Raw genomic sequence first — 26,172 nt, forward strand, 5'->3', positions numbered from 1 at the left:
CTACACCACCAGGCCTGCCCCCCATTTGTGCTTATTTTAAGGTAGTTTTGGGGTCATTCAGTCACTTGGGGAAATTATGTACTGTTTACACTTATAAATATGGAGAACAAACAAATATTAGAGCCTAAAGGAAGATCTTTGAGAAGAGCTGGCATGTGTTCAAAAACCAAGGGAGGAAACTGTCTAATGCAGGTGGAACAGAAAAGGAGGGGCAGCTTTCACTGGCACCAGGGTTTAACCTGCCAAATAAGATCAGATATCTGCTTCTCATTACGGTAGTTGCCTGTGGCTAAGAAAATTGTAGAAATATATTGCAAGGCACTTGAACTATTCAAATAATATGTTGTGTGGAAAAGAAAAGGAAAAGGACCTTCAAAGATTATAGAAAAATAGGCACCAAAACCTTTAGGAAACTCAGCATGCTATAGAAAATTCTAATCCAAGTTCATTCCTGAATTGTCTCCTGGGTAATATGAGTCAGAAATCGGTAGGCTGTGATAATATTGTATAATAGCTAACTCATAGAGATGTCAAAATTGAAGGGAAAAAAAAAGAATTGCCGGGAGCTGAGTCCCTCCTGGACAACGAGGTCTATAAACATGAGAGCCAAATGACTGGAAAATGTGACTGAATGGGAAATTGCCAAAACTTTCCTAGGTAATAATTTAACAATCTTGGAAATGTGATTTGTTTTCTGTTGGAGCAGCAGGGGAGAATGTTCAAAAGAATAATACCAGACGCAGACGCCTTGTCTGGGATCTATGCTAGAGACAGTGTTCTCTTTGGAGAATGTTTTAAATTTGGCAAAAATTCACAAAAATTTATTTTTTTTAACAATATATTTTTAAACGATGGTACCCTTTAGTTTTGTCTTTCTATTAATAGACTAACCTAAAGTACATGACAATTACCTTACAAAAAAAGACTGAAGAATTCTTTAGAGCATTTAAAAATAACTCTGATTGCCCTTTGCACCTTTTGTTTTATAGGTTTTAATATAATAATCAGGTATTTTAAATTGCGTTGTGCATCGACTTTTTTTCAACTTCTTATTTTAAAAAATTTCAAAACCAGAAAAAAAAAGTCTTTTTTCAACAAAAATCAAGATTTTGCCATTCTTTTTTTTTTTTAAAGATTGGCACCTGAGCTAACAACTGTTGCCAATATTCTTTTCTTTTTTTATTCCTGCTTTTTCTCCCCAAAGGCCCCGGGACATAGTTGTATATTTAGTTGTGGGTCCTTCTAGTTGTGGCATGTGGGACGCCACCTCAGCGTGGCCTGATGAGTGGGCCACGGGGCCTGCCCCCAGAGTTTGCCATTCTAATACATCTATTCCACCTTTTTTCTGTGTGAGGAATTTTTTTGACTATTACAAAAGTTTCTTTAACGAGCAGGTTTAATATGAAAATGTACACGGCCTGGTTTTTACGTCATAGTAAAGCAGGCCCTTTGGAAAGGGAACATGTGGAAGCAGATGATTTCCCTGGTGAACACAGCCTTTGTTTATGCTCGTTCCAAGGCCTCTAATGTGATGATACTATTTCCTCACATTACCACCGTTCCAATATTGTTCTCTTGCCCACTAGTTGCTATCTCCACACATTCATCTATCACAAGATCCATAAAGGGATCAAATCCCTGCAGTGTTCCTCAGACACATCTGCCACCGTTTAATTTCAATGATAACTTCTTGTCCATAAACTTTTTCAACTCGGGAGGGTGAACTTTGCTCACGGCGTCTACTTGACAAGCTGCAAGATGCCTTGAAACAGAATTCATGGCTTCCTTCACACTCCCACAGCAGTCCCTAGGAATATTTTAAAGTAAATCCCAGACATCATATTATTTCACTGGTACATACTTCTTTAAATATCTTTAACAGGAGCCAGCCTGGTGGTGCAGCAGTTAAGTTCACATGTTCTGCTTTGGCCGCCCGGGGTTCACCGGTTTGCATCTCAGGTGTGGACCTACGCACTGCTTGTCAAGCCATGCTGTGGCAGACATCCCACATGTAAAGTATAGGAAGATGGGCACAGATGTTAGCTCAGGGCCAGTCTTCCTCAGCAAAAGAGGAGGATTGGTGGCAGATGTTAGCTCAGAGCTAATCTTCCTCAAAAAAAAAAAAATCTTTAACAGATTAGCACCTTTAAAAAATATACCACAATACCATGATCACACCTACAAAATTAATAGTAATTCCTTTGTACAGTCTAATACCAGTCCATATTCAGTTTTCTCCAATTATTTTTTAAAGAACTTTTTTTTAAAGAGTTGGTGATTTCAAATCAGGATCCAAACAAAATCAGCATATTTCATTTTGTTGGTGTGTCTTTAGGTCTGTTTCGATGTCTTCGTCTCGCCCACCCCCATCATCATGCCATTTATTTGTTGAAGAGACAAGGTTATTTATCCTGTACAATTTCCCACATTTGGCTGATTGCAGTTTTATGGTATTTAGCGTATTCCTTTCTCCTCCATATTTTCCGTAAATTAGAAGTTAGATCTAGAGGCTAGGTTTGATTCAGGTTTTAATTTTTTTGGCAAACTACTTCTCTACTGGGGATGCAATGTACTTCCTCTTGTATTATATCAGGCGGCACACAATGTCTAGTTGTCTCCGTTTCAGTAACGTGCTAAACTTGATCACCCTGATCTTGCTATTGTCAGCGTTAGCTGCCTAGCTAGCTGTCTTTTAACACATATATTGTGTTGCCCTCAACAGTTTCCCCTCAGTGCAGGGTCTGCCCTGCTACAAGAGAGCTTCCAGTGGGTGTTTCCGGGCCTTTGGAGACCTAGATAGGACCTTTCCTTGCACTCGTGGTGAAAGGTGAAAGGCACCCTGCCAGGCCTCCTCCCAATTCCCATGGTGGTTCTTAGATTTGCTCGTGGGGTTCTCACTACAAGGAGGGGGCCTCCTTGGGGTGATGACTTGGTGATTTCTGGGTTCCTTGGCTCTTTTGACCTTATAAGTCCACTTTTTCAAAGCTCTACTTCTGCCAGCACAGCTGTGGTCACCCTACTCTTGTTGCTAAGGGTAGTTTGACCCTACCTGTCGGTGGTTGAGTTCCAGGGGATGTTTTTCACCTGGTTTTTGGGAAAGATGTTGCCTATAGAACTTTTTTCTTTTTTTTTTAGTGGTCCTCAATCTCTCTTATTTTTCATTTTTTTGTGTATTTATTTATTTTTTAAAGATTTTATTTTTTCCTTTTTCTCCCCAAAGCCCCCCAGTACATAGTTGTATGTTCTCCGTTGTGGGTCCTTCTAGTTGTGGCATGTGGGACGCCCCCAGGATTCGAACCAATGAAACACTGGGCCGCCTGTAGTGGAGCACGCAAACTTAACCACTCAGCCACGGAGCCAGCCCTTATTTTTTTATTTTTTGAGGAAGATTAGCCCTGAGCTAACATCCACTGCCAATCCTCCTCTTTTTGCTGAGGAAGACTGGCCCTGAGCTAACATCTGTGCCAGTCTTCCTCTATTTTATATGTGGGACGCCTGCCACAGCGTGGCATGATAAGCGGTGTGTAGGTCGTTGCCCGGGATCTCAACCAGGGAACCCCAGGCCGCCAAAGTGGAGCGCGTGAACTTAACTGCTGCGCCACCGGGTAGCCCTAAATTTTTCTTCTCATCCTAGCCTAGCTATTCTCCCCGTTTTTGTGAGGGGATCCTGGGAGATCCCAGTACTACTCTGCTCCTATCACCACTCCCTCGCCTCTTTACACTCTTGGCGTTTTAAAGTTCACATTGCCTGCTGTTTAACCTAAAGTGATTTGATATAGCCCTGCTATTGAAATATTTTTGTTTGCCCACTACTAAAGTAGTTGTGAGATTTTTGCTCTTCAAAGATTGTGAGATATAAATGAGTGTAAATTTAAGTCCTCTGGGTGACAGCTGGGCAGGCTCTTGTCTGACAACTTTAATCTCCTATTTACATTTTCAGCAGGAGCTATAACATACTGCTACACTTTATTGTGAAATTCAGAAAAGCAAAACGTGCTCCTGGGCCAAGGGCAGCTCTGGGTTTACCCTGACATGTGATCTGAACGAGAAAGATGCTAAATTCAGATCCGAGTCTGCAAACTGCCGTGGACAGCATTTGCTGGCTGTGTTTGGTTTTATTTATTAGAAGTAGAAAGGGAGATTAGCTGAACTCACTAAGAGAGGAAATCAGACGTAAGAATTTTGGGAGTTTAGTTCTAATCACGAATGTTAAACAGTGTAGTAAATGTAGTGGTACGAGCTTTACTGTCCTAAACTTTCCCATTATCTGATTGAGCTACTTCTGAGGCATTCCAGGCTCCCTGTAGAGATCAATTAAAAGTAAATAATGTGTTAGCATTCTGCCTTTTGTGATGCGCTCCAGGGTCAAGATTGAAACTGCCAAAATATGCACATTAGCCAGTAAAAGCTTTTGTCTAGAGGGTCATCTGACCAAAGCTAGATTCACACTAGTGAATGGAGAGTGAGCTTGCGCGTCTGTGGTCATCCTACAGACGGCACTGAATTACTGGAGACCTGAGGCAGACGTGGGCGGGGGGGGGGGGGGGGGCGGGGAAGAGCAGAGAGGCTGGAGCCGGCTACCGGAATTGGGTCCTTCCTCGCCCCCCCCCCCCCCCCCCGTGTTCCCGAGTGACCTTTGGCAAGTGACTAAGTTTCACATCTGTAAAGTGGCAATAAAAACAGTCTCTAAGAGAGCTATGGTGATGATTAAATGAAGGTAGGTGCAGTGTTCAGAACAGCAGCTGGATGTGCAGTAAGCACTGTGTAAGTGTTTTCTGTTGTAATTGTCTCTCCTCGGGAGTTGGTTTGTTGGGTCTTGTTAGCACACCATGTTTCAAAGAGTGAATGATGCCGTTCGGGTTATAGCAGTGGAAGTCTTTCATGACCACCATCAAACATCAGGAGCATTAATTACTCATTTGAATTAGAGTTAATCGTGACCATGTCGCTAACAAAAAAGATAGACCCTGTTGGGTAAGCAAACTGATCCCCAAATTGAAGTTTAATACAGTAAATTTTTGTGTTTTATTGCTTCTTTTAGAGCAAAGATCTGCAAAAAGAATTTGTTATTGGAACCGTAATTTTCTAAGTTATACTCTCAAGCCCCCAAAATATTAATGTAGCTTTTTATATTGCTTGATTTTAACCCAAGACACATTTTATTTAATTAAGAAGATCTTAAGTAATAATTTTAATACATAGCTGTAGTTTCATAGCATTAATTTCCTGTATACTTTTAGGGAAAAAACTCACATGGTAACTAATTTTTCCCCCAGGTAATATGAACATTAGAGTAAAGGACTTTATAATGTTATTTTTGAGGGTTTTTTTTTTTTAAGATTTTATTTTTTTCCTTTTTCTCCCCAAAGCCCCCCGGTACATGGTTGTATATTCTTTGTTGTGGGTCCTTCTAGTTGTGGCATGCGGGACGCTGCCTCAGACTGGTTTGATGAGCAGTGCCATGTCTGCGCCCAGGATTCAAACCAACGAAACACTGGGCCGCCTGCAGCGGAGCGCGCGAGCTTAGCCATGGGGCCAGCCCCTGTTTTTTGTTTTTTGTTTTTTTCTCTGAGGAAGATTAGCCCTGAGCTAACATCTGCTGCCATTCCTCCTCTTTCTGCTGAGGAAGACTGGCCCTGAGCTAACATCCGTGCCCATCTTCCTCTACTTTATATGTGGGACGCCTGCCACAGCATGGCTTGCCAGGCAGTGCCATGTCCACACCCAGGATCCAAACCAGCAAACCCCGGGCTGCCGAAGCGGAACCTGTGCACTTAACTGCTGTGCCACTGGCCGGCCCCAGACTTTATAATGTTGAAACAAACTAACTGCAGATAAATTATGGTGTGATGGTTTTATAGAAACACTTTCCATAATTCCAGTACTGCACTGACATGAATTTACAGTCAACTTTTAGAGATATATTTCATGTAAAGTGAGATTCCTCTGCATCCCAGTGAGGTTTTGTTTATTGGTCTGTTTCTTCTTTGTTTGACACAAAACTGTAGGAGCCATCAGCAAATCAAATCTTAATTCTCAATTCCTTTAGTTCGATGTGAATGTAAACTCTGTAACACCACACCTTGGTCTGTAAGAGCACTTAGAGGCCTGTCATTTGACTCCTAATGCAGTGCTGCTAGGAGATCACTACTCTTCAGAAGAAGGAAAAATGTATAAGAAAAATCTAGGGCAGGCCCCCTGGCTGAGTGGTTAAGTTCTCGCGCTCCACTTCGGTGGCCTGAGCTTTTGCGGGTTCGGATCCTGGGCGTGGACATGGCACCGCTCGTCAGGCCATGCTGAGGTGATATCCCACATGCCACAACTAGAAGGACCCACAACTGCGGCCGGCCAATGGCACAGCGGTTAAGTGCGCTCATATCTGCTTTGGTGGCCTGGGGTTCGCCGGTTGGGATCCCGGGTGCGGACATGGCACCGCTTGGCAAGCCATGCTGTGGTAGGCGTCCCACATAGAAAGCAGAGGAAGATGGGCACGGATGTTAGCTCAGGGCCAGTCTTCCTCAGCAAAAAGAGGAAGATTGGCAGTAGTTAGCTCAGGGCTAATCTTCCTCAAAAAACCAAAACCTCCCACCACCTGGTCTGATAGTCAGCACCTCTCTGGCAAATGACTGATGGGCAGTCTCTGCTCAACCCTCTATCCCCCACTCCTCACACACACAGATGACTAACGAATAAAAATAAAACAAGTGCTTTCTAACAAACAATGTAATGGTCTATTTATAGTATATAAATTCCCCATCTTCAATTTTTGCAATATGACTTTTCTCCCCTGCCTGAATCATATTGCTGTAAAGACCTTAAAAATTCTTCAGTTCACCCCCCCCTAATTTAGTATAGAAAGTCTGATACTTGAACATCTCTAAAAATACAACATCTACCCTTCTCAGTAAAACTTCCAGCTTGTCTCTGCTGTATTTAAGTGTGTTTTGGGGCCGGCCCCATGGCCGAGTGGTTAAGCTCTCGCTCTCTGCTTTGGTGGCCCGGGGTTCCTGGGTGTGGACATGGCACCACTCATCAGGCCATGCTCATCATCAGGCGGCGTCCCACATGCCACAACTAGAGGGACTCACGACTAAAATATACAACTATGTACTGGGGGGTATTTGGGGAGAAAAAGCAGAGGGAAAAATAAAACCACATTTACTGTTTAAGTATGTTTTAAAGTTACAAATAGCCACACTAATTTGGATTTATATTGTATCTTGGACCAGAATATAATGAAACTTTTTTATCAGTTTGCTAAAATGGCTTTAGATCAAGATCTAAGAGTCACATGAAACTTTAGAAATTTTTCAGATATACTGCTAGAAAAATGGTAGACAGACTACATAAGATTTATTCTGAAAGTATGTTCATAATGTTTCCGCAGAACTGGTATCTTCAAGATTTCCACAAATCGTGAATTTGATTGGATTTTAACATTTTAAACTGTTTTAACTATTTAAGTAAAAAAAGCGTCACACATACAAATGTGTTTAATGCCAAATTAATCAAATGTGGTTAGGGACCGGCCCAGTGGCGCAGCGGTTGTGTGTGCACGGTCGGCTTCTCGGCGGCCCAGGGTTCACCAGTTCTCATCCTGGGTTCTGACATGGCACCGCTTGGCAAGCCATGCTGTGATAGGTGTCCCATCTATAAATTAGAGGAAGATGGGCACGGACGTTAACTCAGAGCCAGTTTTCCTCAGCAAAAAGAGGAGGATTGGCAGCAGTTAGCTCAGGGCTAATCTTCCTCAAAAAGAAAAAAAAAAATGTGGTTAAAATATTTCTTGAGTGACCTGGGGGTTTAACAGAAAGTAAAAGTTCCAGCTGAAGCTACTGAACATGTTTTCTGAACAAGAAAGGGAAGATTTAGAGAGAGAGAGAAGGGAGGTGGGGAATGGATGAAAGGGAAGAAGAATGGTGACAAATTTCAGTAGACTTAGAAGGGCAGTAGGAAGACTCTGGGGAGGAGTGTCTAACCTACACCGGGGAGGAGGAGGAGGCGGGAAAAGGGGGACCCTGTTGACAGCTTTACGTGTCCTTCATCTCATTGAGTCCTCACAGTAAGTCTGTGAGGCCGTGTCGTTATTCCCAGTTGACAGTTGAGAAAACTGAATCATTGTAGAGTTCCAGTAATTCCAAGCAAAGAAATGGTTTTAGCATATAAGAAAAGAATATATAACATATCACAAACTCTGAGGGAGGTGCTCCAAATTAGGTGAAAATCCACTACTGACCAGTATTTTGTTTCCGTTCATTTAAGGGTGGAGAAATTCAGAAACAGCTAAACAACTTTGAGGCCCGTGAAAGGAATCCATGTAGTGTGGCGAATGGCATCTTGCTGTTGCTATTTCCATGTCGCCTGTGTTTAGGCCATCCTGATTAGATGCTCGCGGCATATCCATCTTGAAAACAGTACATTTTTAAAAGAAATATGGCATTTAGAAATGCCACAGTAAATGAAAAAATAGCTTGATTATTCAGAGTAAGCCTTTATTTTTCAGCTGAATAATTTTTAAAATTGTAGAACGACGCTCAGCATTTTTTAAAGTTTTTGTGTGTGTGACACAAAAAGTAGTATATCTTTTAAAACTTGGGGAATAAGGCAACGTGAGGATAGAGAATAAAAATTGCCCCGAATCCTACCATCCGGATTTAAGCAAAATGCATTTGGTATAATTCCTTCCTTTTCTGCTTATTATTTCATAGTAGCTCTAAACTTTGTATAATGTGCATAACAATGATTTTTAGTAAATTTACAAAGTTGTGCAAATATTATCATGCAAATAAATCCAGTTTTAGAAGATTTTTATCACCCCAAAAAGAAACCCGATTCCCATTTTCCCCTAAACCTCTCTCTTCTGGCCCCAGGTAACCACTAATATACTTTCTATCTCTATAGATTTTGCCTTTTCTGGACATTTCACATTTATAGAATCACACAATAGGTAGTATTTGCGTCTGGCTTCTTTCATTTCACAAGTTTTTAAGGGTCATCTATTTTGTAGCATGTAGCAATATTTTATTCCCTTTTATTGCTGAATAGTTTTCCATTGTATAAAGATATACTACATTTTGTTTATCTGTTCATTAACTGGTGAACATTTGAATTGTTTCCACCTTCGGTTTATTATGAATAATGCCTCTGTGAACATTTATTGCAAGTCCTTTGTGTGGACGTATGTTTTCATTTCTCTTGGATATATATACTTAGAAGTAGAATTGCTGGATAATATGGTAAATTTGTGTGTAACTTTTTAAGAAGCTGCCAAGCTGTTTTCCAAAGTGGCTGTAACATTCACATTCCCACCAGCACTGTTTAAGGGTTCTGGGGGGCCAGCCCTGTGGTGTAGTAGTTAAGTTTGGCATGCTCTGCTTCAGTGGCTGGGGTTCATAGGTTCAGATCCCAAGCGTGGACCTCCACTACTCGTCAGCCATGCTGTGGCAGCAACCCACATATAAAGTGGAGGAAGATTGCCTCAGATGTTAGCTCAGGGTTAATCTAACTCAAACAAAAAAGGAAGATTGGCAACATATGTTAGTTCAGGGCAAATCTTCCTCGGGGAAAAAAAAAAGTGTTCTGGTGTCTCCAGATCCTGGGCAGCACTTATTATTTCTGCCCTTTTGGTTATAGCCATTCAAGTGAGTGTGAAGTGGTATCTTATGGTTTTAATTTGCATTTTCCTAAGATTAATGATGTCAAACATCTTTTCATATTCTTATTAGCCATTCATATGTTCTCTGTTCAAATATATTTTCAAATCCATGGTTCATTTTTTAATTGTGTTGCTTATCTTCCTATTAAGAGCTTTATATATTATAAAGGGCCAGCCTTGTGGCCAAGTGGTTAAGTCTGCACGCTCTGCTTCGGGAGCCCAGGGTTTCGCTGGTTCAGATCCTGGGTGCAGACATGGCACCATTCATCAGGCCACACGGAGGCGGTGTCCCACATGCCACAACTAGAAGGACCCACAACTAAAAATATACAACTATGTACTGGGGGACTTTGGGGAGAAAAAGGAAAAATAAAATCTTTAAAAAGAAAAAAAGAGTTTTATGTATTATAGGTACAAGTCCTTTATCTGATATATGATTTGCAAATAATTTCTCCCACTCTGTGACTTTTTATTGTCTTATTGGTGTCTTTTCAAGTTTAAGTTTTTCTGTCTGATAAAATTCAGTTTATCAGTTTTTTTTCTGTTATGGACTGTGCCGTTGGTCTTAAACCTGTCTTCTCTAAAAGTTTTCTAGGTTTACCTCTTACATTTAGGTCTATGATCTATTTTGAGTTAATTTTTGTGTATGGTGTGACATAAAAGTCTAAATACATTGTTGTAATTTCTTGAGGTGAAGTGAAATATTCTAGTCAGTGGTATTGTGGTAAGTCCTTCACAAAGTACTGGTTCTCTGTCTCCTGGAAGCGTCTTTGTATTTCAATATCTGTAAAACCTGGAGAGAGACCGCCTGGGCCCATGAGCAGTCGGGCTGCCACCCAGCCAGCCAGATCAGCTGAATGAATCTGAGAATCTGTGGGGTGACATGTCAAGCCAGATTGTCCTCTCATCCAGCATTCTGTGGATTGAGATCCGTGACCAAATGAAAGAAATTATCCACAAAACCTGTGTTTCTGTTTACTCTGTTCCCTGGCTGTCTTGTGGCTGATAAGCACTCAATTGATGTCATTTGATTTGATCTGATGTGCAGAAGGGTGAACTTCATGATCTTGTAGGTGTGTACTTTGAGGACCCCTCTGACACTTCACTTCTCTGAGTATGGTCCCTGCCCCAGACCTACTGAACAGATTCTGTATTTTAACAAGCTCCCCAAAGGATTTGCGTGCTCACTGAATTTGATAAGCACTGGTCCAGAGTGGAGCAAACTGCAGCCTGCCTACCACCTCCAGTTGCCGACTGTCTTTGTCAATAAAGTTTTGTTGGAACACAGCTGCACCCATTTCTGTACATATTATTTATATCTTATGTGGCTGCTTCCATCCTCTAGTGGCAGAGTGGTTGAGTAGTTGAGAAAGAGACCATAGCCCCTCAAAGCCTAAAATGTTACCTAGCCCTTTAGAGAAAATGTTTGCCAACCCCTGGACTAGGGAAAAAGACAGAAAGTTCCCAAATGGTGATATGTGGTGGAAAGATGACTGGGAGTTCAAGGTGTTGTCTGGGTCAGAACCGAGCCTGGCAAAGGGACAGACTAAGCCATTTATAGAACTTATACATTTACACACACCTCATCTGTTAAAATTAGCCAGCCTCTTAGCTAAAGGAAAATAGGAAAGACTGGAGTATAGTCAATGAGAACATTAATAAAAATGAACATCATGGGCCAGCCTGGTGGTGCAGTGGTTAAGTTTGCGCTCCCCACTTCGCCAGTTTGGATCCTGGGCATCGACCTAGCACCACTTATTAAGCCATGCCTGTGGCAGGGGTCCCACGTATAAAGTAGAGGAAGATGGGCACGGATGTTAGCTCAGGGCCAGTCTTCCTCAGCAAAAAGAGGAGGATTGGCAGTAGTTGTTAGCTCAGGGCTAATCTACCTCAGAAAAAAAAAAATATGGGGCCGCCCGGTGGCCAAGTGGTTAAGTTCGTGTGCTTCGCTTCAGTGGCCCAGGATTTTGCCGGTTCAGATCCTGGGCACTGACCTAGCACTGTTCATCAAGCCATGCTGAGGCAGTGTCCCATGTGCCACAACTAGGACCCACAACTAAAATATACAACTGCGTACTGGGGGGTTTTGGGGAGAAGAAAAAATAAAAAATAAATAAAATCTTTAAAAAAAATTAAAATTTGGGGCCTGACTGTGGCGGAGTGGTTAAGTTCACGTGCTCTGCTTCAGCGGCCCAGGCTTTCGCCATTTCGAATCCTGGGCGGGGACATGGCACCGCTTGTCAAGCCATGCTGAAGTGGCATCCCACATGCCACAACTAGAAGGACCCACAACTAAAAATACGCAACTGTGTACCCTGGGGACTTTGGGAGAAAAAGGAAAAAAAAAATCTTTAAAAAATAAAAAACTAAATTAATTTAAATTAAAAAAATAAAAATGAACCTCATACCTAAACATCTGTATTATACTGATAAAAATTTAGATATTTAGGGGCTGGCCCCATCGCCAAGTGGTTAAGTCTGCGCGCTCCGCTTTGGCGGCCGAGAGTTTCACCAGTTTGAATCCTGAGCACAGACATGGCACCGCTCATCAGGCCATGCTGAGGCGGCATCCCACATGCCACAACTAGAAGGATCCACAACTAAAAATACACAACTATGTACCAGGGGGCTTTGGGGAGAAAAAGGAAAAGTAAAATCTTTTAAAAAAAATTTAGATATTTAAGCAATATAACCAAATATAACTGAATAACCAATATGACATAGACTTGTACAGTCAGACAGACACACCAACAAACAAACCCTCTTCACTTTTACACAAATACTTTTATCTCCTTTTTTAAAAAATAAACTTTTTATTTGGAATAATTTTAGATTTATAAGAGTTGCAAAGATAGCACAGAGAATTTCTGTGTATGGCTTTTTTTTTTTTTTTTAAGATTTTATTTTTTCCTTTTTTTCCCCAAAGCCCCCCGGTACATAGTTGTGTATTCTTCGTTGTGGGTCCTTCTAGTTGTGGCATGTGGGACGCTGCCTCAGCGTGGTCTGATGAGCAGTGCCATGTCCGCGCCCAGGATTCGAACTAACGAAACACTGGGCCGCCTGCAGCGGAGCGCGTGAACTTAACCACTCGGCCACGGGGCCAGCCCCTCTGTGTATGGCTTTTTAATTATACCTTAGGATAGATTCCCGAGACTGAAAGGCTTGAGTTAAAAAGTAGAATCGTTTTCTTGATTTTTTTGTTGCATTCAACCGGGTAACACTGTAGAAAATTTGCAACAGTTTAAGGGACCATTAACAACGTATACATATACATATCTATCTCCTTATAGCCTTATCAGCGTTTTTTCTACTTTAATCCACATAAAGGGAGGAAATGAAAGAAGTCATTGTGCTAAATGTGTTACAACAACCATGCCATTTACCTCATCTAATCTTTGCCACCACTCTCTAAGGTAGATTTACTCCCTGTTGACAGTGCAAGGGCTGGGTGCCAGAGGCCCCCGGGGTTACAGCCAGAGGGCAAATACCAGAGGTCAGGTCCTGGAAGATTGCAGAAATCCAAAGCAGGTCATTAAGAACTGAGGCCAGAGGAGTAGGAGCCAAGGCACTGGATCAAGGGCACGAAGACCCAGGAGCGCTGAGCTGGGCTTGTTCAGCAGAGGTCCTTCTGATGAATTCCAGAACATCTCTTCAGTGCCCCCTTATAGGACCCAGCCAGGGCTTTGTGAGTGGACCAGGTTCATTTAAAGGTACCGGAAGAGAATAGACCCTAGGCTAGCCTCTTGACATTTTAGAGTTCATCAATCACATTTATGTTTAAAAAATAAAGTTGCTACACATGCATGCATATTTCATGTAAATGTATAGAAAAAGTCTAGAAGGATATATGCTAAACTTAAAAACATTGGTTATATGTTTGGAGAGATGAACAGGATTAGGGGCAGGAGTTGGGGTACCAGGATGCTTTATATGTCTACTTTGTTTGAATACTTGTGATTTTTTTTTTTTTAAAGATTGGCACCTGAGCTAACATCTGTTGCCAATCTTCTTCTTTTTTTTTTTTTTCTTCTTCTTCTCCCCAAAGCCCCCCGTACATAGTTGTCTATTCTAGTTGTAGGTCCTTCTGCTTCTGCTATGTGGGACGCTGCCTCAGCATGGCCTGATGAGCGGTGCCATGTCCGTGCCCAGGATCCAAACTTGTGAAACCCCAGGGCCATCAAAATGGAGCACGTGGACTTAACCACTTGGCCACAGGGCCGGCCCCCTTATGTGATTTTTTAAAGGAAAAATTATCACTAGAAAAAAAGCTTTCATTCATTATTTCATTCATTCAACAAGCATTTACTTATTGGATGCTCACTATATACTAGGCACTGTGCAAAGATCTAAAGTAAGATACAGACCCTACCCACAAGTTCATGTTCTAGCATAGCATTTTTCAAACTTTGGGTCATAGTCCTTTAGTGGGTTCTGAAGTTAAAAATCATTGGTCGTATTGGATTATAACCCAAAGTATAGAATAAAATATCTATGAGTCCATACTGATACAAATAAATAGATAGATAGATAGATAGATAGATAGATAGACAGATAGATAATGGGGTAGAATAGACAAATCTCCTGTGCAGCAGAATTCCAAGTAATTTCTGTAAATACTCCTCCCTCAGGGAGATGGAATATGACTCCCCATCCCTTACATGTGGGCTGCACATGATGACTTTCTTCCAAAGAGTTTATTTTGGAAAGTAGGGGGATAACTTTACATTAGAGAAACCTGACAAAAACTACCTCAGCCAGGTGACCAAGGTCAGTACCCACAGTGATAGGTCATGCCAATAGTAGGTGCCCCTATATGATGTGATGAAAATGGCACTTCACTTCTGTGGTCTTCCTCCAAAAATCCATAACCCCGGTCTAATCATGAGAAAAGCATCAGACAAATCCCAATAAAGATACATTTTATAAAGTACCTGACAAGCACTCTTCAAAACTGTCAAGGTCATCAAAAACAAGGAAAGCATGAGGAACTGTCACAGCTGGCAGAGTTCTAAGGAGATAGAAAGATTAAATATAACGTGGTATCCTAGGGGCAATCCAGGGACAGAAAAAGGACGTTAAGTAAAAGGTAAGGAAATCTGAATAAAGTATAGACTTCAGTTAGTAATGGCATATCAGTATTGGTTCATTAATTGCAACAAATTTACAATACTAAGATGTTAATAATAGGGGAAAGTGGGTGTAGAGTATATGAGAACTCTCTGTGTTGTCTTTGCCATTTTTTCTGTAAATCTAAAACTCTTCTAATAAATAAAATCTATGAATTTAAAAATATCAGTGGGCCACAACCAGCATTTTTCCTCAACATTTTATTATGATGATTTTCAAATATACCTTAAACTTGAAAGAATTTCACAATGATTCCCGTATGCTCACCACCTAGATGCTACCATTAATATTTTGCTATACTTACTTTATCATATCTCTAACCATCTATCGGTCTGTCTATCCATCCATTAATTTATCTTAGCTTTTCAGTGCGTTTCAAAGTAAATTCTAGATATCAGTACACTTCCCCGAAATACTTCAACATGTATATCATTAACTAAACTATTAGTTTCTTTTTAGGTAAAATTTACGTATAATAAATTCATAAGTCGTTAAAGTACATTTGCTGAGTTTTTAAAAAATCCCTACATCTGTGTAACCCAAACCCCTCACAAACTGCATTTTTTACAAAATGAAGTGTCAAAGAAAATACTAGAGTGCAATACGCATAGTTTGGGTAGGCATTGTTTTATGAACTTTTGTTTCAGATATATATGTGCTTATTTCCTGGGTCACAGTGTAAAATATCTCTCTTACCATCACAATAAAAAAATAAAATCATTGGTCTTGTAGGGGAGCTCTGCATGTGATCAAATAGTGATTATATAGGGTGACAGATTTTGTAAGGTAAAGTGATGGGTTCAAAGAAAGGATAACCAGCTTTTTGTGGTGAGAATGGGGGCGTTGGGATAGGCAGGAAAGGCTCCGCTGAGGAAAAGGTGACGTATTGTCATGATGACCTTGGGCAACATTTAACAGAGCCCTCACCACGTGCCAACGCCAGGGACGTTCTGAGAATGTTAGACGTGCTCGCTCCTCTGTTCCTCACAACCAGCAGGTAATACTATTATTACTCCCATTCTCCCTCAGACTGAGTGCAGAAAGGTTAAGTAACTTGCCCAGGATCATAAAGTTAGTAAATAGTACAGCCAAACAGTCAAGCTCCGTTCACGCTTTTGACTATTATACTGTATGAGTACTATACGTTTTCTTGGTGGAAATTTGCTTTCTAACTTGGAGAATTTTATTTCAATCACTTTTATGGGGCAAAAATGTTTTTTTCTGATATTACCTTAGAGAGAGTGTGTGTGTGTATTACAATGTTATGATTCTAGGGTACATAGAAAGCATTTAGAGCTAGAAAGGATGTTAGCCATCACTGGCTTTCATTTTTATTTCTGCTTTCAATTCTAGAAACTTCATACTCTACTGTTTCATGCAATGAATTGTTCGGTATTTTCCAAATTAATTGTGCAGCAGCTTTAGAAAAGAGAATATTGACTTGATGATTCCTAAAGCTGCCTAAAGTTGATGCTTCTTAAGCTTAAATGAACGTTTAATGACAATAGCACACTGAGTGAGGCAAAGAGGCAATGTGATAAAAACAGCATTATATTATGAGTCAGGAGACCAGAATTCAGGGCTTCACTCTAGCCCTCAGATTATCAGTCTTCCCATCTGCAAGATGAAGGGAGCGTACATGAGGGATGACAGACGCAAGGTGCATATGTTGCCACACCCTGCTTCCTAACCCATGACTGACTAATTACTAATCAGTCATGGTGTCCTTTTGTTCCAAACCTGAAAACAACTCCAGAATCCTTCCCAACACAGCGCTGAAAGCCGCTAGTAAAGTTAGTCACAGTTGACACCCAAGTTGCAATCTATTTGTCATCTTTGGATGTGGCGATCTCTGAAGACTTTTCCTGTTCTCCTAGAAATACGCCATTAGAAATAGGAACACTGTGCCCAATTCAGTACGTATATGCTTCAGTCCTTCCAATCTCTCTTTTCTCTAGGCATTAAGTTCATATCACCTGAGACACTGATCTGTTTGTATTCTGTGAATCTACCAACCTCTCTGGTCTCGACCGTGAGGCATCCTAGCGCTGTGTAATGCTTTCCCCAGTGAAGTTCCCTTTCTTTATTCTCCCTTGACTTTCCACGCACGTTCACACAAGCTCTTGGGTGTGGAATCTCCTTACTTCCTGGCAATCAAAACATTTTCCCTAGCCTTGCATGTTGTTAATGCAAAGAGTTTATAAAGAGGAAGTTCGTACCTGCTCCCTGACCGCTCCCAGTGCTTGTCTAAGCATGTTCCTTCTCACGGCGCTACCTCAGTTTGCTAATTATTGCTCACCCTCCTCCCTGATGATTGGTACCAAGGACAGGTGCTGAGAGCATTCATCTTCATTTCTCAAACACGTGCTTGTCTCTGAGTCTCTGCTTTGTGTATTTTGGCATTGTATATTTTATAATAGAGATAATTTACAGTTTTGCTTGTTCACTTTACTACCACTATGTAATCCTACAGTTATAAATTGTGTGGTTGTTTATGAATGTGCAAAAAAAAGATGATGTATTCAAGTGTTTAGATGCCTTCAGTTGCTATTTTCAAGACTTACGTCCTAAGAGTATCAGTTCAGCACGTCTTTGTCATCCTTGCTCTTGAAGTCAGTGCGAAGGAATGCTGTGCTTCTGAGGTGGGGACCAACTCGATCCTTTGGTGTAACATCTCAATGGAGTCATTTTACATCTCATTTTACCACTTAAGGCAACCAGGGCATTTAAAGGCAAAGGTTTGGCCGTGGGTACCTTTGAGACAATGCATATGTTTTTTAACCTGGCAGTGGAATTCAGGGTATAGGATTGTAATTTCTAGCTTTCATAAAGATGGTTTTAAAATAACTTTGCTGAAAGGGAATAAAAGAAAGGATGGTAACTTTAATTTACTAGTCACCTGCTGTAATTTACTGGCAAGAATTTCTAAGGAGAATAAAAGCAGCACTTAATACCAAGTCATTAAACAACACACAGTGTGTTGCAATCCCACCTACAGTAGTGAGCCTACCTTCCTGGAAAAGGGAGCGAGTGACCGCAGGCCTCTGCCGTGGCGCAGCTGTCATATCCCGGGCTGAGCTGGTCTAGCTCACATCTTTTTCTGCACACTGAAGGAATGCAGCGGCTCCAGGCCTTGCCAGACTGAGCCTGACTCTTTCCAGTTCTTAATGTTTGAAATTGCTGTGCGATAACCACCTGTCTGATGGAGTTTAGGAAATAAGAGATGAGCCGAGAGGGCAAAAAATATAGTATGGGGGCTGGCCCCATGGCCAAGTGGTTAAGTTCGCGCGCTCTGCTGCAGGCGGCCCGGTGTTTCGTTGGTTCAAATCCTGGGCGCGCACATGGCACTGCTCATCAAGCCATGCTGAGGCAGCGTCCCGCATGCCACAACTAGAAGGACCCACAATGAAGAATATACAACTATGTACTGGGGGGCTTTGGGGAGAAAAAGGAAAAAATAAAATCTTTAAAAAATATATGTATAGTATAAAACTTAGTCCAAGTATTATCCTATAATCTGTTACTATTTTTCTGTAAAATTATTCCAAATTTTAAAAGTTCATTTCAGAACTGTTTTTTTCCTTTTTGTTTTGGTGAGGAAGATTGGCCCTGAGCTAACATCTGTGCCGATCTTCCTCTATTTTGTATGTGGGATGCTGCCACTGCATGGCCTGACAAGAGGTATGTAGGTCGGTGCCCAGGATCTGAAACTGTGAACCCCGGGCCACCAAAGCACGCAAACTTAACCACTACGCCACTGGGCCAGGCCCAAGAACAATTGTTAACCTTGGTCTTTTGCACTGATTTTCACAGATATTACAAAATATGAATATGGTATTGTCAGATGAACTAATGAGGCAGCTCTGATACTCGTGATGAAAGGACTAGCCATTGGAATATATTGTGCTGTTTTGCGTTGATTATTTCAAAAATCTATATTAAGTGTAAGAGAAACAAACATGAGATTCAATACAACTGAGTTAGAAATAAAACCAGAATCATGAACCCCTGAATTATGAGGATGAGTCAGGGGATGTCATGGATCCATGCATGTGCTTGGCCTCTGAGCTGCATTTCACCTCTGACACAAAGTAATCCAAGGACTTTCGATGTCTTAACATCCCTAAAGTTCAACTTGCTTGCCTTAAAATGGGAACAACAGCAGTACCTGCCTCAGAGAATTGAAAGAGTTAAATAGTCTGTGTAAGTTGCTTGGTACAGGACCTTATAGGACTTGTTACAGGGCCTTGTTAGAAGACTTCGACCATGGTTGGTGTTACTACTACTGCTTCCAACACCAAAGAAAGAAACTCTTCACTCTAGATCTTGTCTCCACTGTCCAGAAAATAAAGTTCATGTTCCTTAGCATGACTTCCAAAGCCAATTTGATCTGATGCGAGCGGCTCCGTTTCCTGCGACCATGCTTCCTGCCCCTTGAACTGCAACGGCAATGAATGAACGTTCAGAGCTTTCCTACCCCTGTTTTCTCCGCCTCAGAGTCCTTCCCTCTGGATCGCTCTTCAAGATCTTGCTTAAGGGGCTGGCCCCGTGGCCGAGTGATTAAGTTCGCGCACTCCGCTGCAAGCGGCCCAGTGTTTCGTCAGTTCGAATCCTGGGCGCGGACATGGTACTGCTCATCAAACCACACTGAGGCGGCGTCCCACATGCCACAACTAGAAGGATCCACAACTAAGAATATAAAACTATGTACTGGGGGGCTTTGGGGAGAAAAAGGAAAAAAATAAAATCTTAAAAAAAAAAAAAAAGATCTTGCTTAAGAGCCCCTTCTCCAGGAAGCCGTCCCCCACTCTCCTGCTGTGTTCCTCGTCCCTCCTCCTCTGCATCACAGACATAAACCCGTCCCAGTTATAACTCATCACCGTGTACTACTGTTACTTGCTTACTATCTAGTACCTTTGTCGGGTGTGAAGATCAGAAATCATTACTTCTTCATCTCCATATTTTCCTCCTGGGGCTTGACACATAGTTGGCACCCAACAAGACTGATGACTCAGGGGCTGGCCCGGTGGTGCAGGGGTTAAGTTCATACGTTCCGCTTCGGTGGCCCAGGGTTCGCCGCTTTGGATCCTGGGTGCGGACATGGCACTGCTTGGCAAGGCATGCTGTGGTAGGCATCCCACAGATAAAGTAGAGGAAGATGGGCACGGATGTTAGCTCAGGGCCAGTCTTCCTCAAAAAAAGAAAAAAGATTGATGACTCAATTGAACAAATATGAGTAGAAGTACTGTGGATACTCAAAAATGTTTTGGAAGATAACAAATGAAAATTTATGTTTAGTTATTTATTAGAACCTCATTTAGTTCATAGGAGCGGAGACCAATGTTATCAGAAGATATTTTGTTTATTTCTGGTTTATCTGTAGAACACATTTAATATGACTCTTTGAGAATTTGATTTTGCCTTTTGCTTCCATCCTTCAGGTCCCAGTTGCAGCCATCCCTTGCCATAACTTTTGAACTCTATTTGGAAAAATACTGGCCAGGAAAAAAAAAAAATGATAAAATTTTTCCTTATGGTGAATAAGCAAGGGCAGACCCGACTTTCTAAGTACTATGAACATGTGGAGATTAATAAGCGTACGCTTCTGGAAACAGAAGTCATAAAGAGCTGTCTGTCTCGATCCAGTGAACAAGTAAGTTTCCGACTCTCTCTGTTATCTCTGCCTTCAGCTCAGCAGTGGCAGATCTGTTCTTACTGAATCCCTAGGGCCGTCGTTTTCTTTGAACTGCATTCTTTCAACAGCTCTTAGGGAGAAGAACAAATGAAGTGCAATGAAGACTGAAGCACGCTCTTTTTACATCCCCTTAAGGAAAATAAAAACCAGGAGATGTCTTCGGTTCATATTCAGGTCAGCTTATCCGTCTCAATGCACTGTGGAAGCGGCGGCTCAAACTTGCTCCTGCTAATAGACATATCTTCTTTTTCCGTTCGTATGAATTCACCCCTTGGAACTCTCAGGAGCGCCTGGAGCAGGTGGCTTTCTTTAAGCCACAAGATGAAGGTCAGATGACCTATATAGAGGTGAACACCCGAGGCCCATTTTGTGCCGGAGGATAATAATATGATTCTCATGTGGAGTGCAGTTTTTTTCTGCTTATCATTTTTGTAAATTTACCACCCATGTAGTACTGGAACTAGTGATTTAAAAACAAAACGAACTTGATTTGAACTTGTCTTATTTTATTATGTAGATGGGTGAAATGGAAGTTAAAAATTCCTATGAAGCAACACATCTATCCGTTCTGCCAAAATTGAGGTTAAATTAAATCATTAAAATAAATGGGAATGGGAATTTTTTAAACTGAGTCTATTTTTACGAAGAACTTTAATTAGAGAATTACTTAATCCGGTCTTAAACTTTGAATCCATTGGAAATCACTAAAAAACTGAGGCAAAATCGGGGCCAGTCCAGTGGCACAGCGGTTAAGTGCACATATACCACTTTGGCGGCCCGGGGTTCTCCATTTTGGATCCCAGGTGTGGACATGACACCTCTTGGCAAGCCATGCTGTGGTAGACGTCCCACATATAAAGTAGAGGAAGATGGGCACAGATGTTAGCTCAGGGCCAGTCTTCCTCAGCAAAAAACAAAAGAGGAGGATTGGCAGCAGATGTTAGCTCAGGGCTAATCTTCCTAAAAAACAAAAACTGAAGTAAAATCAGAAAACTTGTTTAAATCACCCATTAATTTTGCCAGTCCTCCATTTCACTGCAGATGTAAAACGGCTGCCTGTGGGAACCACAGCTAAGTCTTAAAATATTAAGCTATATCAGTGCTCAGAAGTTACATGTTGGAGCTGTGTTTCCCTTGGCGTCTAAATTGATTTTCCAGTCGCAACGTCTCCGAGTCCTCTTTGAATTACCACTTGGGCTTGCCTTGGCACACACTGCTTCATGTAGTTGTCAAAAGGAAACAGAAGCTATTAAGGGGCTGTGTTAATAGCCACGTACTTTAAGTAGGGTAAACAAACTCCAGAAGCGTTCCTGTTTAACCCTTTCTGCCGAAGGCGGGCGCTCCACCATTTCAAGCACTGTTTTCACGGAGGGGGTCACTCTTTGAAATACATGCTGTGGAATGAATATACCGTTAGATATCTTTGAAGCATTCTAAATTAGTTTCGATTTTTAAAGAGAACCCAGTGGGCTTTGGGCATAATCAGGCACCAGAGTAGCATGATCTCAGCTGAGTTTTTATTTCATCCACAAAGGGGCTATGATACCTTCCTTTTTTCCTTCATGTCAGAAACTCCTGAGAGGCTTTGAAAAACGTCCCTCAGTTCTTTCAATTAGGTGTGTTTCCTTGAAAGATCTGACTGAGCAGAAATCACACTGGCTCTCCAGTGGGCCAGAAGCTGCAGAATGGGCCTCTCCTTATTACCTTTATCCTAATTTTAAATGAAAGCCCCAAATCCCTCTACTTTCTAGAGTGTCAGATGGCTTTCCCATGGAAGAAATCCCATAATCAAGACTTGCAGCTTCGTTCCCGGGTGCATCTGGGCAGCCGAGGGCGACGTGCCCCAGGACGAACAGTTCACGCGCAGTCACGTTTGGTCAAGCACCCCCGAGGTCCGAAGGGAGGCACCGTGCCTTCAGTCCACCTGCTGTCCCCCCAGAGCCTCCCCATTACCCTTGTACAGTGGCTTCAGGAGAGAGATCAACGGGCAGGGAGTTGTTCTGTCCATAGTCAGTGGAAAGCCGGTTATTAATTCATAGGAAGCAATGTTTACAATGGGAGATTTTGTCTAGCATGGGCCACACAAAAGCCATCTTTAAATAATTTATAAAAGAGTCTACATTGATTCTTTTCATGGGTCTAGGAAAAAGAAGTCAAGATTTTTTTGCATGTGTGGATGCTACATGAATTTGGCTCTTCAATGACTTTTTTTTTTTGAGAAAGATTAGCCCTGAGCTAATGTCTGCCACCAATCCTCCTCTTTTTTGCTGAGGAAGACTGGCCCTGAGCTAACATCTGTGCCCATCTTCCTCTACTTTGTATGTGGGACATCTGCCACAGCATGCCTTGCCAAGCAGTGCCATGTCCACACCTGGGATCCGAACCGGCGAACTCTGGGCCGCCAAAGCAGAGCATGTGCACTTAACTGCTGTGCCACCAGGCCCGCCCTCTTCAATGAGTTTTAAATAGTACAAAACTGAATCTCTAATTACTTCCAAAAGAGCTTAAGGGCGATGAAAAGAAGAAAATCTTCTTTATCATGTTGGCTTATTTTCATGTTGGAGGCAGGTTAAAATGCTGATTATTGGGGCTGGCCCAGTTGTGCAGTGGTTAAGTTTGCATGTTCCGCTTTGGCAGCCTGGGGTTTGCCAGCTTGGATCCTGGGTGTGGACATACACACCACTTGTCAAGCCATGCTGTGGTAGGCATCCCACATATAAAGTAGAGGCAGATAGGCACCGATGTGAGCTCAGGCCAGTCTTCTTCAGCAAAAAGAGGAGGATTGGTGGCAGATATTAGCTCAGGGCCAGTCTTCCTCAGCAAAAAGAGGGGGATTGGTGACAGATGTTAGCTCAGAGCTTATCTTCTTCTTCAAAAAAAAAAAGAATCAAAAAAAGTGGTGATTATTCAGCAGCTTTGCCTGCTGAGTTCCACTCAGAGCCAAACAAAGGAAGGGAAGGAGCACAGGTGGGCACCCATGTGAACACTCAGACTTTTGTCCAAGACCGCTCCTCCACGTCCCATTAGAGATGCTGCCAAGCAGTCCCCTGAGTAGTGTGAGGAGAAGGCCCACAAAGGCTGTGTGACATTTTAATGTCGTATATTTCTGGGAATGTATTGACATATTCAAGTCAGAGCCTCAAAACTATGCATGCTGTTTTGAAGAAATCCCTGTCAAGCACAGGAATTAATATCTAACTGTGTTTTGTCTAGTGCTCTTTCATCGAATATAAGGATTTTAAGCTGATATATCGGCAGTATGCGGCTCTCTTCATAGTGGTTGGAGTTAACGACACTGAGGTAAGATCATAGAAGGGCCTGTGGAAAATGCCAGAAAACTAGGAATGACAGTCTGATTTTTATCCCTCCTTACAATGACACTTCCTTCCCTGCCTGCCTCCCTAAGAACTATCTCGACTCTTTTGAAGGATCTTGGTTTCTAACGAGGCTGGGGGAAGCTGTGTGGAGGAGAAATACCTAGGATTTTTCTTGGGTTAGATGAGCAGCTTGTGGGGAAGCGCAAAGCCACAGAATGCCTTCCTCAACTCCAAGCTGTGCCAGCGTCCTGTCCTTGTTGTGTGTGGCACAGTGGGGCGGCTTAGACGAGTCGAGGCCAGTCAGTTGGGGCATTAAACGTAGGCTGACGTCTCAGAAGCCAGGTGGAAAAGTGGTGGCATGAGGGACCTGGAAAATGGCTTCAGCCAGTGGATGATGAAGTCAGGGAGTAGCGCTGGACTTAATCTGATTTCAGTCTAGCTAGATTCATCATGGACTTTTAAAAATATCTTAGAGCTTAAGGTTTTCTACATTTCCCCTATTGATAACTTCTTTTAAACAAGTGAGTCATAGAACAATTCTGAATATTTGTCACTGGGAAGCTACTTGGCTCACATTATCTGTTTTCCAAGCCACGTGCTATAAAACCTGGTTGCTGCCTGGGCAGCTGCATGTCTGATTTACACAGGGGCCCTGCGAAAACCAATGGCATCTTCTTTTTTCGTTTCAGAATGAGATGGCAATTTATGAATTCATCCATAACTTTGTGGAAGTTTTAGACGAGTACTTCAGCCGAGTGGTAAGTCTAATGAGTAAAAAATGGTTTTCGACCTCAGCCCAATTACCCAGAAATGGGTCTATATCAAGAACATCTGTTAATATAGAGCTTTAATATGTAAAAGTTAAAATTCAAATGTTGCCAAAGTTTCTTTACCTTTCCTTCTGGCTCATCCAAAGTGTTACAAACCTTTGTGTGCCTTAGATCTTTATAAAGAACCAGTTCTACAAGACTAAGAAACTCTTACGTCTCTCCATTAAAAGATTTTGCTGTCTAACTTGCTCTCTCTTTTCTTCTTTCTGCTGCTTCCCCTCCTAAGATACCAGGACCCTTTTTAGTTTAAGAACCATTTCCCTCCAAACCCTTGCTTTGAGGGTCGGAACCAACTCCCCTAAGAAATACATGAGTTCCTTTCCAACAGTCCTTTTTTTAAAAAAAACAGCTCTATTGAAATATAATTTACATACCATACAATTCACTCATTTAAAGTGTGTGGTTTTTAGTATTTACAATGAGTTATGCAACCATCACCACAATCAGCTTTAGAATATTTCATCACCCTAAAAAGAAACACCGTGCCCATGAGCACTTCCCTCCCAGTTATCCCCCTCAACCTGCTCTGGGCCCTCGGTAACCGCTGATCTACTTTCTGTCTCTGTAAGTTTGCCTGTTCCAGACATTGTATCTAAAGAGAATTATACCATGGTGGTCTTTTCTGACTGGCTCTTTTCACTTAGCATAATGTTTTCAAGATCCATCCATGGTGTAGCATGTGTCAGAACTTCATTCCTTTTTTATAGCCAAATAATATTCTACTTTATGGATGTACCACATTTTGTTTCCATTCATCAGTTGATGGACATTTGGGTCATTTATACTTTTTGGCTATTATGAATAACGCTGCTGTGAACATTCACATACACGTTTTTGTGTGGAATCATGGTTTCGCTTCTCTTGGGTGTCTACCTAGGAGCGAAATTGCTAGGTGATGTGGTAACTCCATGTTTAACATTTGGATGAGCTGCCAAACTCTTTTCCAAAGTGACTGCTTGATTTAAATTCCCATCAGCAGTGTATGAGCCTCCAGTTTCTCCACGTCCTCACCAAAACTCATTATCTACCTTTTGGATTGTAGCCATCCTAGTGGGTATGAAGTGGTATACGGGCCAGTCAATTGTGGGTTTTATTTATGTTTCACTGGTGGATAACAGAGTTGAGCATCTTTTCATGTTTTTGGCCATCTATATATCTTCTTTGGAGAAATGTCTGTTCAAATCCTTTGCCTATTTTTCAGTTGCATTACTTGTCTTTCTATTGTTGAGTTATGAGTTCTTTATATATTCTGAATACAAATCTCTTATTGAATATGATTTGAAAGTATTTTCTCCTATTCAGTCATGTTCTTTGCACTTTCTTGATGATATGCTTTGGAGCACAATAGTTTTTAATTTTGATGAAGTTCAGTTAATTTGGTTTTTCTTTTGTTCCTTGTGTCCTTGGTGTCATGTCTAAAAAGGCTTTGCCTAACCTATGGTCGTGAAGATTTACTCTTATGTTTTCTTCTTAGAGTTTTATCATTTTAGCTCCTACATTTAGGTCTGTGATCCATTTTGAGTAATTTTAGTACATCATGTGAAGTAG

General features: G+C 41.7%; 1 protein-coding gene and 1 pseudogene across 6 annotated transcripts in view; one reads left to right on the forward strand and one right to left on the reverse strand.

The window, feature by feature from the left end:
* The window catches only part of AP4S1 (adaptor related protein complex 4 subunit sigma 1), a 65,107-nt gene that overhangs the window by 5,956 nt on the left and 32,979 nt on the right, over positions 1-26,172 (forward strand). For all 6 annotated transcript variants that reach the window (XM_070587569.1, XM_008522891.2, XM_070587559.1 and 3 more), the window contains exons 2-4: positions 20,224-20,435; positions 23,691-23,777; positions 24,484-24,552. In XM_070587569.1, coding sequence (XP_070443670.1) covers positions 20,298-20,435; positions 23,691-23,777; positions 24,484-24,552 — 294 coding nt within the window. In that variant the 5' untranslated portion in view covers positions 20,224-20,297. The remainder of the gene's footprint in view (positions 1-20,223; positions 20,436-23,690; positions 23,778-24,483; positions 24,553-26,172) is intronic.
* LOC139084758 (small nuclear ribonucleoprotein G pseudogene) lies at positions 1,504-1,728 on the reverse strand (annotated as a pseudogene).

This window comes from Equus przewalskii, chromosome 1 (genome assembly GCF_037783145.1).
Source record: "Equus przewalskii isolate Varuska chromosome 1, EquPr2, whole genome shotgun sequence".
NCBI classification, from domain to species: Eukaryota; Metazoa; Chordata; class Mammalia; order Perissodactyla; family Equidae; genus Equus; species Equus przewalskii.